Genomic DNA, 15,441 nt, shown 5'->3' with positions numbered 1-15,441 from the left:
CCTGCTTTCAGGCACTCGTTGGTAAGCAAGAGTTGATGCTGTACTCACTGCGATTTTCCAGCTGCTGTGGTGTGTGAGGCTTCAGAAAATCTGATGGAACAAATGATAAACCAGCCACAGCAGGGTAGCCATGGTATCTGGATCATAACCTCTATATAAAAAAAGGGAAGTGATTGACCCTGAACAAACAGTAGCACATCCCCAGAGTTTCACCAGCTGCATTCTTGGTCCACCCACTGTGGGAAATTGTTTTAGAAGAAGAAAAAGAAATGAGAGTCTCCCAAAATGATTTTACATCATTTTAGACCCCCTGTCTTGCCAAAAGTCACTGTGAATTCTTCCTAAATCCAGTTTGTGTGCTTATCGATCCAATATTGAGCAATGTAGGGGACTGAATCCATTCTAATCATAGACTATCAAACCTACCCCCAGATACTCCCTCTTTACGGATGGGGAAACTAAGGTCCAGAGGAGAGCGGCGACTTACCCAAAGTCATACAGGAAATCTGTGCCTGGTCAGCTCATGAACTCCAAAGAAAGATGAGAGAGTAATGCAAGCCTTCATGGGAAAGGAAGAAGAAAGGAGCTGTTAGAAAAAAAACAAAAGAGAAAAGCTCTGAAAGGTCCTCTCTGGAGTGTTTCTCCCTCCTTTCATCCATTTCCTATAGAGACAATGCAGTATACAAGGGCAAGATTCGAGTCAGAAATTCCTAGGTCCATATGCTGACTCTGTGTGTGATCTTAGACAGACTACTAACCTTTCAGATACTCAGTTTCATCATGAATAAAATGAGAATAGGAGCAGCCCCCTCAAAGGAATATTATGAGTCTTAAAATATAGAGAGAGACTTTTGGTTCTCAGTAATGGTGGAGCAGCTTATATCAGACTAACCCTTCTGGAAATAACAATTATAAACTCTGGACAAAATATTTCAAAAGTACTATTTGATGGCATTGGAGAGAGACTAAAAACAGGCAGAAACTGGAGGGTATACAGCCCTTGAAGGAAGGGAATCACACTGGATGAAATACACATTTATTTACCTGATCTCTCCTTTGAGGGCACGTCGAGTTCTAAGGGAATATTGTAGATAGAGCTCAAGCAGAAAGCAGAAGTCATTGAGATAAAAAGTCTCAAGCTAGAGTTCAGGGTTGCCAGAAAAGCTTAAAAAAATGGGAAGAAAAATCCTAGAAAGGAGGGGCCCCCAGAGGCAGAGCCCCCAAATTTTTATCTCAATTCTCTGCTGCTGAGAGATGGGAGATGACAAATTGTGGAAGTGGGAAGATGTGGCCCGTGTAAGAGACTTTGAGAAGATCAGCATTTATAAGAAGGTTATAAAAAAATAAGATAGGAAAACTGGTATTGGAGCCAAAAGTAGAAGGCTTGGGAGGTCAATGGAATTGAGGTTGTCATGTAGTAGATTCTCAATAATGGTTTGTTAACGGCATAAGTGAATGAATGAGCCACTGGGCCTGTCGAGGCTGAAGCTCTGGGGCTGACCACTGCCCCCTCCTTCCTGTCTTGCAGCTCACATACCTGCCCCCGCCGTGGGGCGAGTGCCGGTCCTCGGAGATGGGACTCGACTTCTTTCCTGTTTACAGCATCACTGCCTGTCGGATTGACTGTGAGACCCGCTACATCGTGGAGAACTGCAACTGTCGCATGGTCCACATGCCAGGTCAGTGCCAGGCGAGGACAACCGCAGGGGCCCAGGACTACCTGCGACCTTCTTCGCATGTCTCACCCTGATGGGAAACTCTTCACCTGCTCCACGAGGATGCAAAAGGATGCTGTTCTGGGAAGACTGTTATTTGATGCCCAAACTCTTAGAGGGCTGATGGAAACATCCAGTCTGGCAACCAAGGCAGCATCCTGGTGTCCAGAAGTGGTCAGGTGTTTGGAGAATGTTCCTCCCGATGTTCAATATGTTTGCTAATTGTTTGCTGTTCTTCCCTCCTAGAGTTCAGTGTCCAGATGTCTGGATGCTTACAATTCTTACATCCTGGTGTGGTACACGTTCAAACATCCAGATGGTTATTGCTTTCCTCCAGATGTTTCCCTTCTTGCATCCAAATGTCTAGCACTCTTTCAAGCTAGGCAAGAGTCCCTCAGCCAGCAAATGAATGCGTGTGTACTGACATTTCTGTTGTCAGTCTAACAATGCATGTAGCCATCATTAGAGGCCGTTGGCTTGTCAGAGGTAGAAGTGGGGTGGGGGGTGCTGATGGGGGCAGGAAGAGTTTGGTACTGCAGCATGGAAGGAAGGAAGACTGAGGCTGGAGTCGGTGGCCTTGGCTTCTAACTCAGGTTCCTCCACGTTACTGCTGTGTGACCTGGTACAAGTTACTAAACCTCTCTATTCTTACCTCCATTATTTATTTATTTATTTATTTTTGCAATACGCGGGCCTCTCACCGTTGTGGCCTCTCCCGTTGCGGAGCATAGGCTCCGGACGCGCAGGCTCAGCGGCCATGGCTCACGGGCCTAGCCGCTCCGCGGCATGTGGGATCTTCCCGGACCAGGGCACGAACCCGTGTCCCCTGCATCGGCAGGCGGACTCTCAACCACTGTGCCACCAGGGAAGCCCTCCATTATCTTTAAAACACAATCATTCATGGTTAGGAGGATAAAATTAGGCTAAGATATAAAAATGCTTTGTTGGGAATTCCCTGGTGGTCCAGTGGTTAGAGCTCCGGGCTTCCACTGCAGGGGGTTCGGGTTCGATCCCTGGTCAGGGAACTAAGATCCCGCAAACTCCGCAGTGTGGCCAGAAAGAAAGCTTTGTCAATTGCAAACATCAGTGGTGATTGTGTTAACACATGGGGAGAGGGAATCGAGAGTACTGTTGACTGAAGACCTACTATGTGCTGGGAACTTTGCTGTTGTATTTCATGGCTACAATTTCATGGTTATATCATACTTTATTCGTTTATTTAGCTAAATCCTGATATCAGACATTTCATTCATTACCAACTGTTTTCTGTTATAACCAATGCTGAAATGAACATCCTTAGAGCTAAATTCTAAATTAGTGCATTATGATCAGTAATTTCTCTAGCAATCTAAATTTAGAATTATCGACCTTTAAAATTGCCTCTGAGCTTCCTAGAAGACAGAGCAGAAAGGGAAACATATCAGTTAAATTTTTATTATTAGAAAGGAGGAAGCATATCAGTTCTTCAGCTCTTGAAAAAAAACATGTTTAGGGAGAAGGTAAGGAAAAGATATCGCGGTGGGCTTTAACTTTAGCACTTGGTAAAAGAAAAAAAAAAGTTTCTGGATTTCTACAGAGACCAGCGAGAATTGAGCACTGGTAAATGCTACCTGCCTGATGCTCAGACTGGATCACCAGCCAGTGAGGTTTCCCCATGGAACCTGAGCCCAAAGCAAGCAGGAGAGATTTTAATCATTTCCCCCCCACCCCCCGCCCCATGACACTGTTACAGTTATAATGTGGAATTAAGGGCACAGCAAAGAGGAGACTAACAAAGCAGCTCTCACTCCCCTACAGCAGTGTGGTGTGGTGGAAAGAGCCCTAGCCTCGGGATCAGACAGACCTGGGTTCAAAGCCCACCTCCATTACCGCTAGCTCTGATGTCCTGCGAAAACAGGATTCTTTTTTTTTTTTTTTTTACATCTCTATTGGAGTATAATTGCTTTACAATGGTGTGGAAAACAGGATTCTTAAGGCTCCATTCTCTCATGGGTGAAACAGATACAGTATTTCCTATTTCCGAAGGTACCCGTGTGGGTTCAAGGGGACAGTGCACGCCCAGGACTTCGTAGGTGCTTACCACTGCTTCCCCACTTTAACTGTCAACGCTTTCCTATCACATATGTAAGCCAGATTGTGCAATCTGGGAGACGTTAGCTAGACCGGTCTCCTTATCACAGAGCAGATCAGAACCCGGCCTTCTGCTCCCCCACTACCCCCAGGCAGCCCTGACCAATGGCTGCCTTCTGACCATCCACTGGTGAATTGCCGCCCCGCCTAGGTACCAAGGTAGCTGGATGCAGTCCCTTCCCCCAGCCCAAGGAGGGGAGGGGTTGCTGCCTGAGTACCTCCCCCTGTCTTTCTTCTTTGCAGGGGATGCCCCTTTCTGTACCCCTGAGCAACACAAGGAGTGTGCAGAGCCTGCCCTAGGTCAGTACGGGGCCAGATGGAATGATGGGGGAGGGGCTGCGATCAAGACCTTGGAGAACTTCCGGGTGCAGCAGAGAGATGGGGGGAAGGGGAGTGGGGAAGGATGAGGGGAAAGAGGCTGGAAAGGGAGAGGGAGATGGAGAGGAGGAAGGAGAGAGGGGTGGGGGAGGGAACTGATGCAAGTGGATGAGGCTGGAAACCAGACTAGGGAAAGAAAGGAGGTAGAGAGGTGGGGGTAGGGAAGAAGCGGGTTTCGGGGGAGCAGAGAGCACTGCGGAATGCAGAGGGGCGGGCAGGGATGAAGAGAGGATGGACAGTGAGCATCCGGGTGGGCCCCAAAGGAGATCAGCCATATCTGCCCGCACACGCTCTAGCGGTTATTCCAAAGCTGTCCTGTCTTCGCATGCTCCGTCGAGCCAGGCGCGTTCCCCCTACCCCTCTGCCTTCTGCTGGGGGTTTGCTGGTCCACACCCCCCGACCCTGGAAAACTTCCAGTGAGGGAGATCACACAAACAAGCTGCAACCCCCAAGCTAGACCCACTCCACGTGCCCACCTCTTCCGGACCCGGGAAATGATCTATAACCAAGACAAGCAGAGAGTAGTTAGATCATCCGGACTCAAGTTTGTTCAGCAGCTGCCCTTGCTGGATCTAAGTGCAGCAGCTCTGGACTCACATGTCCAGACGCCTCCAGGAGGGCTGGCGGGAAGGAGAAGGAGTGACTTCCAATGGATGCAAAGACTCAGTTCTGTGTCCTAAACCAGCGAGCAGAACAGGTGGGCATTGGCTATGAAGGAGCCCCCGAGGGAGTACCGCGGAGCCCAGAGTTTCAGATAAAAGGGTCTCCCACACTTGCCTTTGGAGGACAGCCCCCTTTGTAGATGAGAACTGAGGCTAGGAGCAGAGAAGAAGGCCCTGGGGAGATGAGGGGTCCGAGACTCCCTTGGAGCCCATTCTCCAAAAGTGGTGCCTTTTCAAAGATTTACAAAGGGTGACATAACAGTAAAGGCAGCAGAAGGAAAACAGGACCAAGAGTAACAGAGAAAGAGTGGGCACATTCTATAAGAGCTCACACCCCCATCAACCTGTAGCAAAAGCCCGGCCCTCCTTCTCTCCACAGCCCCCCACCCCTCATTTACCCGGATGGCACCTCCTCCCAGCTCACTTCTCTGCTGCGGGAACCTGGCTGCTCTGGGCCAGGAGGTCCACCTGACTAAGCCCTGCCTCCCTCTCCCCTCCAGGTCTGCTGGCGGAAAAGGACAGTAATTACTGTCTCTGCAGGACACCCTGCAACCTGACCCGCTACAACAAAGAGCTCTCCATGGTGAAGATCCCCAGCAAGACGTCCGCCAAGTACCTCGAGAAGAAATTTAACAAATCGGAAAAATATATCTCGTACGTTAAGTGGACATGGTGGATGGAGGTGGGGGAGGATGGACTGGGAAAAAATGGGGGGCAGTCGAGGAAGAGGGCAAGGTAAGCAATTAATTCTATTTGGCAGACATTAATTGAGCACCTGCTGTTGGCCACGTTCTGTGCTCAGACTCAGACTATGAAGACAAAGCGGATTAAGATGCAGCCCCAGCCTTTAAGGAGCTTAGAGTCTGGTGGAGAGACAAGTACAAAACTGAAAGCTGTATAGGCTGATGCAGGTAATAAGAGAAGTGGCTGGCCGCCCCTTGCGTAGGGATGCTGTCAAGGAAAGCTTCAGAGATGTTTTTCTTTTTGCATTTTTCTATTAGTTATCCATTGTATACATATTAGTGTATATATGTCAACCCAGAGATGTTTTTACAGGATGTAGAGGAGTTTTTCAGGCAGGTTTTGCACATTCTCTTCCCTCTGCCTGGAATGCTTTTCCTCTCACTCTTCACCTGGCTGGTTCCTCATTCTGCAGGTCTCCATTTAAACGTCATCTCTTTGGACGACTAAATTAGTCCCCTCCTGTCATTTTTCTCCGGAAGCACTCTGGTGTTTTCCTTTATAACACACACCACCGTGTGTAATTCTGTATTCACGTGTGTGTTTCCTGAAATTAACTTGCCCGCTTCACAAAAGTGAAGCTCCTTGAGGGCAGGAGCCTTTCTTGTTTTGTTCTCTGCTGTGGAGTGTCTGACACAGAGTTGATGCTCAAAATATATATATATATCTTTTAACAGAATAAGTGAAAGAAAGACACAGGAGCAGAGGGTGTCCCAGGCAGAGGCTCAGCAGGGAAAAGCAGTGAAGAGCAGACAAGATTAGGGGAAGGGGAGGCTGGGGGAGGTGACTGTGTCCAAGGTAGAGGATCCTGCAGGCTGAGCTGGGCGGGGGTGGGACACAGGGAGTGGACTTATTCTAAGAGGACAGGTAGCCACAGAAGAACTTCCACCAGATGAGTGACAGGCTCACATTTGCCATTTAGGTAGAACCTTCTGGAAATGTTCTTTATCTGTGATGTCCTGCATGATGGCCACTGGCCACATGTGGCTACTGAGCATTTTATTTTTTTTTTTTTTTTTTTTTTTTTTTGTGGTATGCGGGCCTCTCACTGTTGTGGCCTCTCCCGTTGCGGAGCACAGGCTCCGGATGCGCAGGCTCAGCAGCCATGGCTCACGGGCCCAGCCGCTCCGCGGCATATGGGATCCTCCCAGACCGGGGCACGAACCCGTATCCCCTGCATCGGCAGGCGGACTCTCAACCACTGCGCCACCAGGGAGGCCCAACTACTGAGCATTTTAAATGTAGCCTGAGTGATGGAGGAACTGGATGCTAATTTTATGTCACGTGGATTAGTTTAGCGGTTTTAGGAAGACCCTTCAGGAGGCAGATAGAGGACGGACCGGAAGCCAGGTGGGCGGAAGGGAGCCAGGTGGGAAGCAGTTGCCATAAATTAGGCAAGAGAGGGTGACACCGTGAATGGCACCTGGGCGAGCCCCACGTGGAGAGAGGTCCTCTTCCCCAGCCTCTCCCTCCTGCCCACACCGTCACCAGACCTCATCCTGGGACGGCTTTTGCTCCGTGGGTTGAGGACAAGGGACACTGAGGGCATTGTGAGCCACGTCGTGGAAGGAGCCAGGGAATTTTGTAGGAGGTGCCAGGCACCGCTGTCGCAGACATTGTGCCGGCTGTAATGACTTCTCCTGCCTAGATGTGTCTCATGCACCCATCTGCCCAAAAGAGCAAAAGGGAACCGGGGTGCTTCCATCAGAAAACCTGCAACCAGGTGTTGGTTTTCTCCCTAAAAACCCTCCCTGGTCCCTGCAGCTGACTTGGCCATCCAGGGTAGGGCCCCCACTAGGAGAAACTTGCTATCAATCCCAGTAAGAACTGGGGGCCTCTCCAGAGTGGGCAGGGGAGGTCAGCAGGGGTCAGGCGAGCAAGCCTTGTCAAGAGAGTGCTGAGCTCACCTGCACATAAGGGCCCAGGCAGACCCTCTGGGAGCACAGAGACCTGGAGGCCAGGCAGGATTCCTGGAAAGGGTGCAGAGAGAGAGGGGCATTAGCAATGAGGGGCCAAGGGGACAGCTGATATATGCCTCCAGGGCCATGAAGAGCACTGAGCTGGGAGTCAGGATGTCAGGTTCAAGCCCCAGCTGTGCCACTAACCAGCTCTAACTCTGGGCCAGTTGTTTCACTTCCCTGGGCCTCAGTTTCCCCATCTGTCTGTGGGAAAATTGTATTAGTTGATCCCCGTGGATCCTGAGGGTTCTCACCACGTATGACACTGGACATTTCCTCCGCAGAGAGAACATCCTCGTTCTGGATATATTTTTTGAGGCTCTCAATTATGAGACCATTGAACAGAAGAAGGCGTACGAAGTTGCTGCCTTACTTGGTAAGTCAGAGTGTCTGTTGCACAAATGTCCACGTCTCATGGGGATGGGCCGGTGGGCGGGTTCCTCCCTCTTCCCTTTGCACTGCTCCTGCCCCAGAATGGGAAGAACTCCACGTGCTGGAGGTGTTAGGCCCAGTTCATGTCCCAGGCTAGGCCTCGGTTCCCCCATCAACACAATGAAGTGGGTGAGCTAGACGCTCTCTCGGGGCCTTTCCAGCGCCATCCTCTTGGGATTCTATGGGCTTCTGCCCCCAGGTTGGAGTCAGAGCCCTGGGGCCATGGCAGGAAGAAAGAGCTGTCAAGTGGAGGGAGGGCTGAGCTATGGGTGGTCCCAGGCAGTGGGCCCAGGGAGCGTCCCCCATGGAGCCCCCACTGGAAAGCAATTTTGCTGCATTGAGAAGGCCCGGTGCCTCCTGGACTGAGAGCCCTTTGTCAAACACAACAGAAGGGCCATGCATCTGCAGAAATTGACAAACCTGGCTGCCACCCCACCCTAGGGCCAGCTCCCCTGGCCCCAAGGGCACATGATGGATGCAGGAAGTTAATTTCAACACAGTCCCAGCCCAGCGTAAAACTCACAAGACCCCTGCAGGTGCACAGTTAAAAAGACCTGCTCTGGACTCGTCCCCCAACTCCCACTCACTCTCAAGAAAGGATCTGGTGTCTGTGGCTTCGAGGAAAAATAGCTCTTGTCTCTGTGAACTGAGTCAGGTGAGAATAGCATCCTGGGTGAGGGCGGGGAGGCATACACCTTCTACCTGGAAGTACAAGGGGAGAGCAAGCCACGGGCCGCTGCACACCAACTGGGAGAACGTGGGCAGGTGGCTTCACTGAGCCTCAGGTTTCTCATCTGTAAAATGGGTCTAATAAAACTCACTTTGTGAGTTTGCCGTGATGGTTACATGTGGAAAAGCCCCAGCCCACAGGAGGTCCGTAAATAGTAGTTTCTGGCACCTGGACAGACACCATGCCGGGGACCCAGGACTTACCCTGTGGCACCGTCTGAGCGTGTCTGTTCCTCTCCCAGGAGGCTGGGGAACTGGGCCACAGTGGGGTGCCCGCTGGGCTAAGGTGGTCATCATCTGGGCATTGGAGATTGTTGTGGCCAAAGGGCCTCATGCCCTGAGCTGGTGGTAGAGCCCTGCTCCGGCCACCTTTATTTTCTAAAGAAGATCAAGGACATGCCTCCTCCTCTTCCGTCCCCTCCCCTACATAGGCTCACAGTCACACTCAGACACACACATACACACACACACACACACACACAGCGACGAGGGCCTGAGCCCCGAATCTGTCAGGAGAGGTAGCCGGTCCCTACAGCAGATACTAGAGAGCGTTTTCCCAGCATCTTGTTCCCACCCAAAATAGCCCGCCGTGAAAATCATGCTGCCATCTGTACCTCCCGTGAGGACAGCAAGTGCCACTCGCAAACCGTGAGCCACGGCAACCAATCGGGCCCGTCCCTCCCCTCCCCCCGCCGCACACAGCGCACCCCTCCCGCGGTGAACACACCCTCACAGACCCACATGCGAGCCACGCGGCTGCAGAGACACGTACGTGCACACAAGTTGCGTGCCTACACACTCACGTGCTCACCCCTGCACACGCTCACACAGGCTCACTCAGACACACCGTGCCAACTCCCACAAAGCCACATTTGGACGCACGTGTGTAGCTACCCTAGACGTGGCTTGCCGCCTATGTAAAGCTGTCGGCGGTCAGACGTACAGCCTGCGTCTATCCCACGGGCGTTCGCGCACGGCGCACCCAGGCCCATACCCCACGCTCCGCCACACCGCTCACACGCGTACAGACACACCCCACTCCTGACGTTCACATGCATCGTGCACACTCCCCGATAAGCCTCCATGGAGGATATTAGAGGGGGCGTGGGGGCAGGAGAGGAGTGAAGGGGGGCCACGTTGAGCCCCAAACCAGGTCCCCCCAGGAAGGGCCGCCTCCCCGTCGTCACGGCTTGTTCGCCTGGGGATGGGTTGGTTGGGCTCCTCCAGCCACGATCAGGGGAGGAGTGGGCATCCGAAAGTTCTCAGACCAAGAGGGCAGCCTGGACTCTCCAGGAGGCCGGTACATTCACCCCCAACAGCACCCGCTCTCCCCAGCCCAGCCCAGCGGCTGCCAGTCTTAGAGGTCACAGCTGGAAAGGACTTCACAGTTCATCTCCTCCGACCACCACCGCCCCCCCGACCACCTCCACCACCCAATGTCCCCGGAAGGCAAAGCTCCTGAGAAGGTCAGGGCTTATCAAAGCCGCACAGCGAGCGGGTGGCCCCCCTCCAAACTCACAACCTCAGAGCCCCCTGCTCTACCACACTGCCTCCGGAACGAAGCGCTTGGGGCTTTGGGGGGGATCAGAACCCCCTTGAGAATCTGATAATAACTTCTGAAATACGGACTCTCCCTCTGCAAATGCCCAGGTGCACACACAGTGGATGGCATTCAATTCAGGGGGTCTCCAACCACTGGAAGCTCCCACAGGAGAGCCGTTCTCAAACCTTGGTGGGCCAGAGACCCACCCGGGCACTTTAAAATCCTGACCTCCAGACCCCAACCCCAGAGATTCTGATTGTGTAGGCCTCAGGTAGGTGCAGGCAGCTACACTGATTACAAGTATCCCAAGAGTCTGCAGGGGGATCCGAAGACCAGTCTAGAAGGACTTTGGTCGGTGGGGCCCAACATCCAGGGCAAGGACCTCTACTCTAGAAAGAGACCAAACTGAACATTTACCTTTAGGTGGGGAGACAGGGAGATGCTTCCTATGGCCTTATCCCAAGGTGGCCCCAAAGCCCATGTCATGATTGGGGGGTGTCTCTTGTGTTACTGCTCCCGAGACCCCCACTCAGGGCACCTGACACATGTCTCAAGCTAGACTGTGTCCTCGCCCGGGCCAGGGACCACACGCACCTCATCTGTTCCCAGCCCAGAGCCAAACCTGAGCCCCACCAGTGTGGTTCTGAAAGGAAATGAACAAGCCTGTCAGCCCACGAGGTCTATTCCAGGCCCCCCCGAAAGCATCCAGGTTAGTTCCCATCCCCATGGGTGCTGAAAACCAAACCCACCAGCTCTCAGAGCTGTGCCGTGAGGGAGGGACGCGTCAAGGGCCTGGCCTCCCAGCTCCCAGGCCCAGGCCCCCCGGGGAAGGGGAACCCATTCAGAAAACCTGGTATCCGAGTTCTCAGTCTGTTCGCCCCTTCCAGAAGCGCTGTCGGGAAAGCCAAGTCTTTGTCTTCTCTCTCTCTCTCTCCAGGTGATATTGGTGGTCAGATGGGATTGTTTATTGGTGCTAGTATCCTTACAATACTAGAGCTCTTTGATTATATTTATGAGGTAAGGTTTGGGATCGTTCGTGGGGGAAGGACCTGGTGCCCTCATCCTGCCCCGACGTCCAGAACCAAAGCGTGGATGGGGGGAGAGCACGGCCTCTCTTCCCCCAGGGCCGCCTCCCCCTCCCTGTCCATGGATATTGTCTATCACCACCTCCTAGGCAGTGGGGGAGGGATGGATGTAAGAGAGACAGAAGCCACAGGCCTATCCTCAGGGCTGTCTGCACTCACAGGGAGGGAGCAGAAGGGATGAGAAGCAAAGGAGGAATCTGTGCTGAGGCCACAGCCCTGAGCCCCTCCCGCTGCCAGGGGGCTTCAGACATGGGTGTGTCTGCACCCTCACCCTCACACCGCATGCCACACTCACACACCACATATGCACACACATATACCACACGCACTCCACATACACCACTCACACGTGCCATACACACACATCATGCACAGTTACACCACACTCACATACGACATGCACACACACATGTATACCACACTCACGTACTACTCACAAATACACAGGTACACCAGACGCACACCACACGCACACACACACACCACTCACACGCATCACACACACTTATACCACACTCACACGCAACATCTGCACACACATACACCACACACTCCACACACATATATCACACACAGTTATACTGTGCTCACACACACTGCTCACACATACACCACACGCACACCTCATGCACACACACACACACACACCCCTGCCCTCCTGGTGGCCCATCACCTGAGCAACGCCTTCCGTGGTCCAGGCAGGTTTCGGGAAGGAGCACTCCTGCAGTGCTCATCAGTCCTGAGCAGGGAGAGAGCAAGGGCACCCCTGCCGCTCCTGGCCACGAACAGTCCGGGAGCTGTCACCCTCAGGAGGCAGCTGGACAAAGCCTCTGAAAGCTTCTCACACAACAAACAGTGGCTTCAGTCACTGAGCGCTCCGGATGCACATCAGCCTTCCTACTGCCTCCCTCCCCCCAGCCCTGGGATGGCTCCAGGGACTCCAGAAGCCCTTAGGGAAGTCCAGGCCCAACACCGTCCCCAGGACCACCTGAGTCTCAGCCTAGCAAACTGGGCCTGCAGAGCAGTGGCCTGCATCCCAGAGGGGGCTGGCGATGGCCAAAGGCTGCTGGGAGTCACTGCAGGGAGCCAGCGGGCAGCAGTGACCAGGGGCCTCTAGAGTGCCACATCCTGCCTCTCAGCATGGTGACCTTGTTCCCAAACCGGGTCCCATGACCAGATTTCATTCTGCCTTGTTGACTCATTTTTGTGAAAAGATATACAAAATCACAGAAATTGAATCGCACCAGGGAACATATTTAGTAATTACCCTTTCTTGCTAAGAATAAAATGTTAAGAACTCAAGTGTATCCCGATCTTGTGAACTGTGGAGTTGTCAGGCCTCGAAAGTGATGAGTAATTCTGTCCCCCAGGACAGACAAGGGACCAGCCATACTGGGAGACCAGGCCCTCCCGTGACCCCCTCCGAGCTCTAGCACCTGCTCCAAAATCCCATCTCAGCCCAAAGATTGGGGAGGGGGCCCAGCCCAGCCACGTGGAGGGAGGTCTCTCTCTCTCTCTCTCTACCTTGGCTCCGTTCCTCTGGCCTGACCACCCACTTCCTGCCTTTGTTGCAGCTGATCAAAGAGAAGCTATTAGACCTGCTTGGCAAAGAAGAGGAGGAAGGGAGCCACGATGAGAATGTGGTAAGGGCAGCCTGGGGTTTGCAGGTTGGTTAGTTCCTCTGGCACATACAGGCCATGTTAACCCAGATGCGGGGGCCGGGTGGGGCCGGAGGGCGGGCCGTGCTTCGTTGCACACCTTTCCGTGGCTCGTGACACTCTGCAGCTCCCAAATCCAAGGACACTCCAACTGAGCCTTGAGCCTCTCTCTGAGACTCACCCCAGAGCCCAGAAGTAAGCCGTGGATGCAGCGGAGACCAGGAGATGCTTCTGCCTGGACCAATCCAGCTTCTCCCAGGCCAGAGGCCACGCCCCTCTTCTCATGCCTTGGGAGAACCGGAGAGGCTCTGCGTAGGTCCACTCCCTTATTCTACGGGGTGGCAGAATACAAGCAGGGATGTCCCTGGTACTCTACCCATTTTGAAGGGGACATAGGGTGTGCGGCCCTGTGAATTTGGTAGTGGCAATAATACCCATTAGAACTGCTAACCATTGTATGCCTGGTACATGTCAGGCACTGTGCTAAGTGCCTTAAGAGCGCCACGTCATTTCAACCCGACAGTCACCCTAGAGGAAGGTCTGTTTTTATCTGCATTCTGTGCATGAGCCCGTTGCGGCTCAGAGACCAAGGTTACACTGCAGGTGAGTGTCAGAGCTGGGCACAAAGCCTCCCTAACCACTGTCCTACTGTGCCTCTCATTCCTCGAGCCAGAGGGGGGCAGCACCTCTTATGCTGCTCATTCTTCTTCCCTAACTCAGTCTGCTCCTGGACCCCAGTCTCCACTGAAGGTTGCAGGTATCGCTGGCTTTCCCCAAGTCAGCACCCCGGCCCCAAGAGACCACCCCATTCAGTGGCCACTTGCCCACTTAAAATCATAACATGCCAGATGGATCCCAGCCCCCTCCTCCTGTTTGGGCTCCCACTTCTGTTCCAGACACTATTTCTCTACCCATCTCCCAGGCTAAAAATCTCACTTTGATTCTCTCGGGTCCCTGCAGCCTCTGCTTGAACAGAAGACAGCTTCTGTTGAGGAGAGGGCAGTGTGGAAGGAAGCCAGGCTCTGGACTCAGCTACCTGCCTGGATCCCAGGTCCCCGCTTCCCAGCCGTGTGTGTCTGGGGGCTCGTTACTTCCCTTTCTGATCATCTGCTAAGTCACTGGGGCTTCAGGGGGTGCCATTCAGATTAAGTGAGGCCAGGCCTGTAAAGCCATGAGCTTTGCTTAGTTTATAGTGAGCGCTGAGCAAGTACAGGCTCCCTCCCCTCCCCGAGCCTCATCCCCATCAAATCTCCCCCGCATTCTTGGCACAGAATTCTGCTCCCATCCCTCCCGGCCTCCAGCCCTCCGAAGCCTGGGAATCACCTGGAAAACTCAAAGCTATCTCAGCCCCACCCTGCTCAGGGACCCAAGACAACTCTTCCCTGGGGCCAGCCTAACCTAAAGGTCCTTTGGGCAGATGTGATCAGGGGTCAGGGTTCTGGCTGGGGGCCTCCACTGCTTGGCCTCAGCGATTGGCACCCCCTGCCCCAGGCTTGGCCAAAGGCCACCCCTCCTCCAGCCCAGGCTGACCCAACAGAGGCCCCAAGGGCGAGGGTAGGATGGGCCATCCAAGCTCCAAATCTACACACCACTCAGATGTAGCTTCAGGTGACACATCAGGGGACCGCTAGAGAGAAGGTCAAACCAGTCACTAAGCCCCATCCCCACTCTGCGGGTGTGAGGTGGGGGGGTGTGCCTAGGTGGAGAATGGAGAGGATTCTAAAGGCAATGAGGCCCCTTCAGCCTCATGCTCCAAGATGGCAAGCCAGCGTGTGAGATGTCTGGGGCGGAGCAGCTGTGCCCCGGGAGAGCCCACAGTGGGCAGCGTGGTTCCCGGGGCCTGGGCTGGGCTGCCCGGGGGCATCGTGATGAACTTTTGCTGAATGAGCATCAACGTCCACTTTCCCCTTCCCACCAGAGCACTTGCGACCCGATGCCAAACCACTCCGAAAACATCAGCCACAGTGTGAACGTGCCCCTGCAGACAGCCCTGGGGACCTTGGAGGAGATTGCCTGCTGACAGCCCTCCGACCCCCCGGCACCCCCCAGACAGACCTTGAGGCCCAGGACCAGAACAGGGGACGGCAGGCTCAGGTGGGATGGCCCCTGCCGACCGACAGAAAGAAGCAAGAGCCCCCTATGCACACATAGCAAACTCTCTGTCAAAACCTCGCTCCAGCCTCGTCTGGCACGACGCGTCCTCAGGCCCTGCTGCCACGCACCCGTCCCTCTTAGGAGAAGTGAGTCACGCTCTGGAACTGTCCGAGAACCGACCTGCCATCACATCTCACTGCCAGATGTAAAAAGCAACTGCATGCTCTGAGTCCTCACGGCACCGCCTCCACGTCTGTCTCTGTACTTGACCCTCCTCTGTGCGGTTTCCAGCAGTCCCTCTGCAGCTGTGCAGGGG

At 53.6% G+C, this 15,441-nt stretch overlaps 1 protein-coding gene across 2 annotated transcripts in view; it reads left to right on the top strand.

Annotated features, from left to right (window-relative positions):
* Positions 1-15,051, top strand: part of ASIC2 (acid sensing ion channel subunit 2) — a gene marked incomplete at both ends in the record, with an annotated part of 990,230 nt that extends 975,179 nt beyond the window's left edge. For both annotated transcript variants that reach the window (XM_079725475.1, XM_079725474.1), the window contains 7 exons: positions 1,529-1,679; positions 4,089-4,145; positions 5,386-5,539; positions 7,869-7,960; positions 11,226-11,305; positions 12,948-13,016; positions 14,950-15,051. In XM_079725475.1, coding sequence (XP_079581601.1) covers positions 1,529-1,679; positions 4,089-4,145; positions 5,386-5,539; positions 7,869-7,960; positions 11,226-11,305; positions 12,948-13,016; positions 14,950-15,051 — 705 coding nt within the window. The remainder of the gene's footprint in view (positions 1-1,528; positions 1,680-4,088; positions 4,146-5,385; positions 5,540-7,868; positions 7,961-11,225; positions 11,306-12,947; positions 13,017-14,949) is intronic.
* Between the last annotated feature and the right edge of the window lie 390 nt (positions 15,052-15,441).

This window comes from Hyperoodon ampullatus, assembly GCF_949752795.1.
Source record: "Hyperoodon ampullatus genome assembly, chromosome: 19".
NCBI lineage: Eukaryota > Metazoa > Chordata > Mammalia > Artiodactyla > Ziphiidae > Hyperoodon > Hyperoodon ampullatus.
Note: the sequence above shows the minus strand (reverse complement) of the source record. Positions and strands in the feature narration are given on the sequence as shown.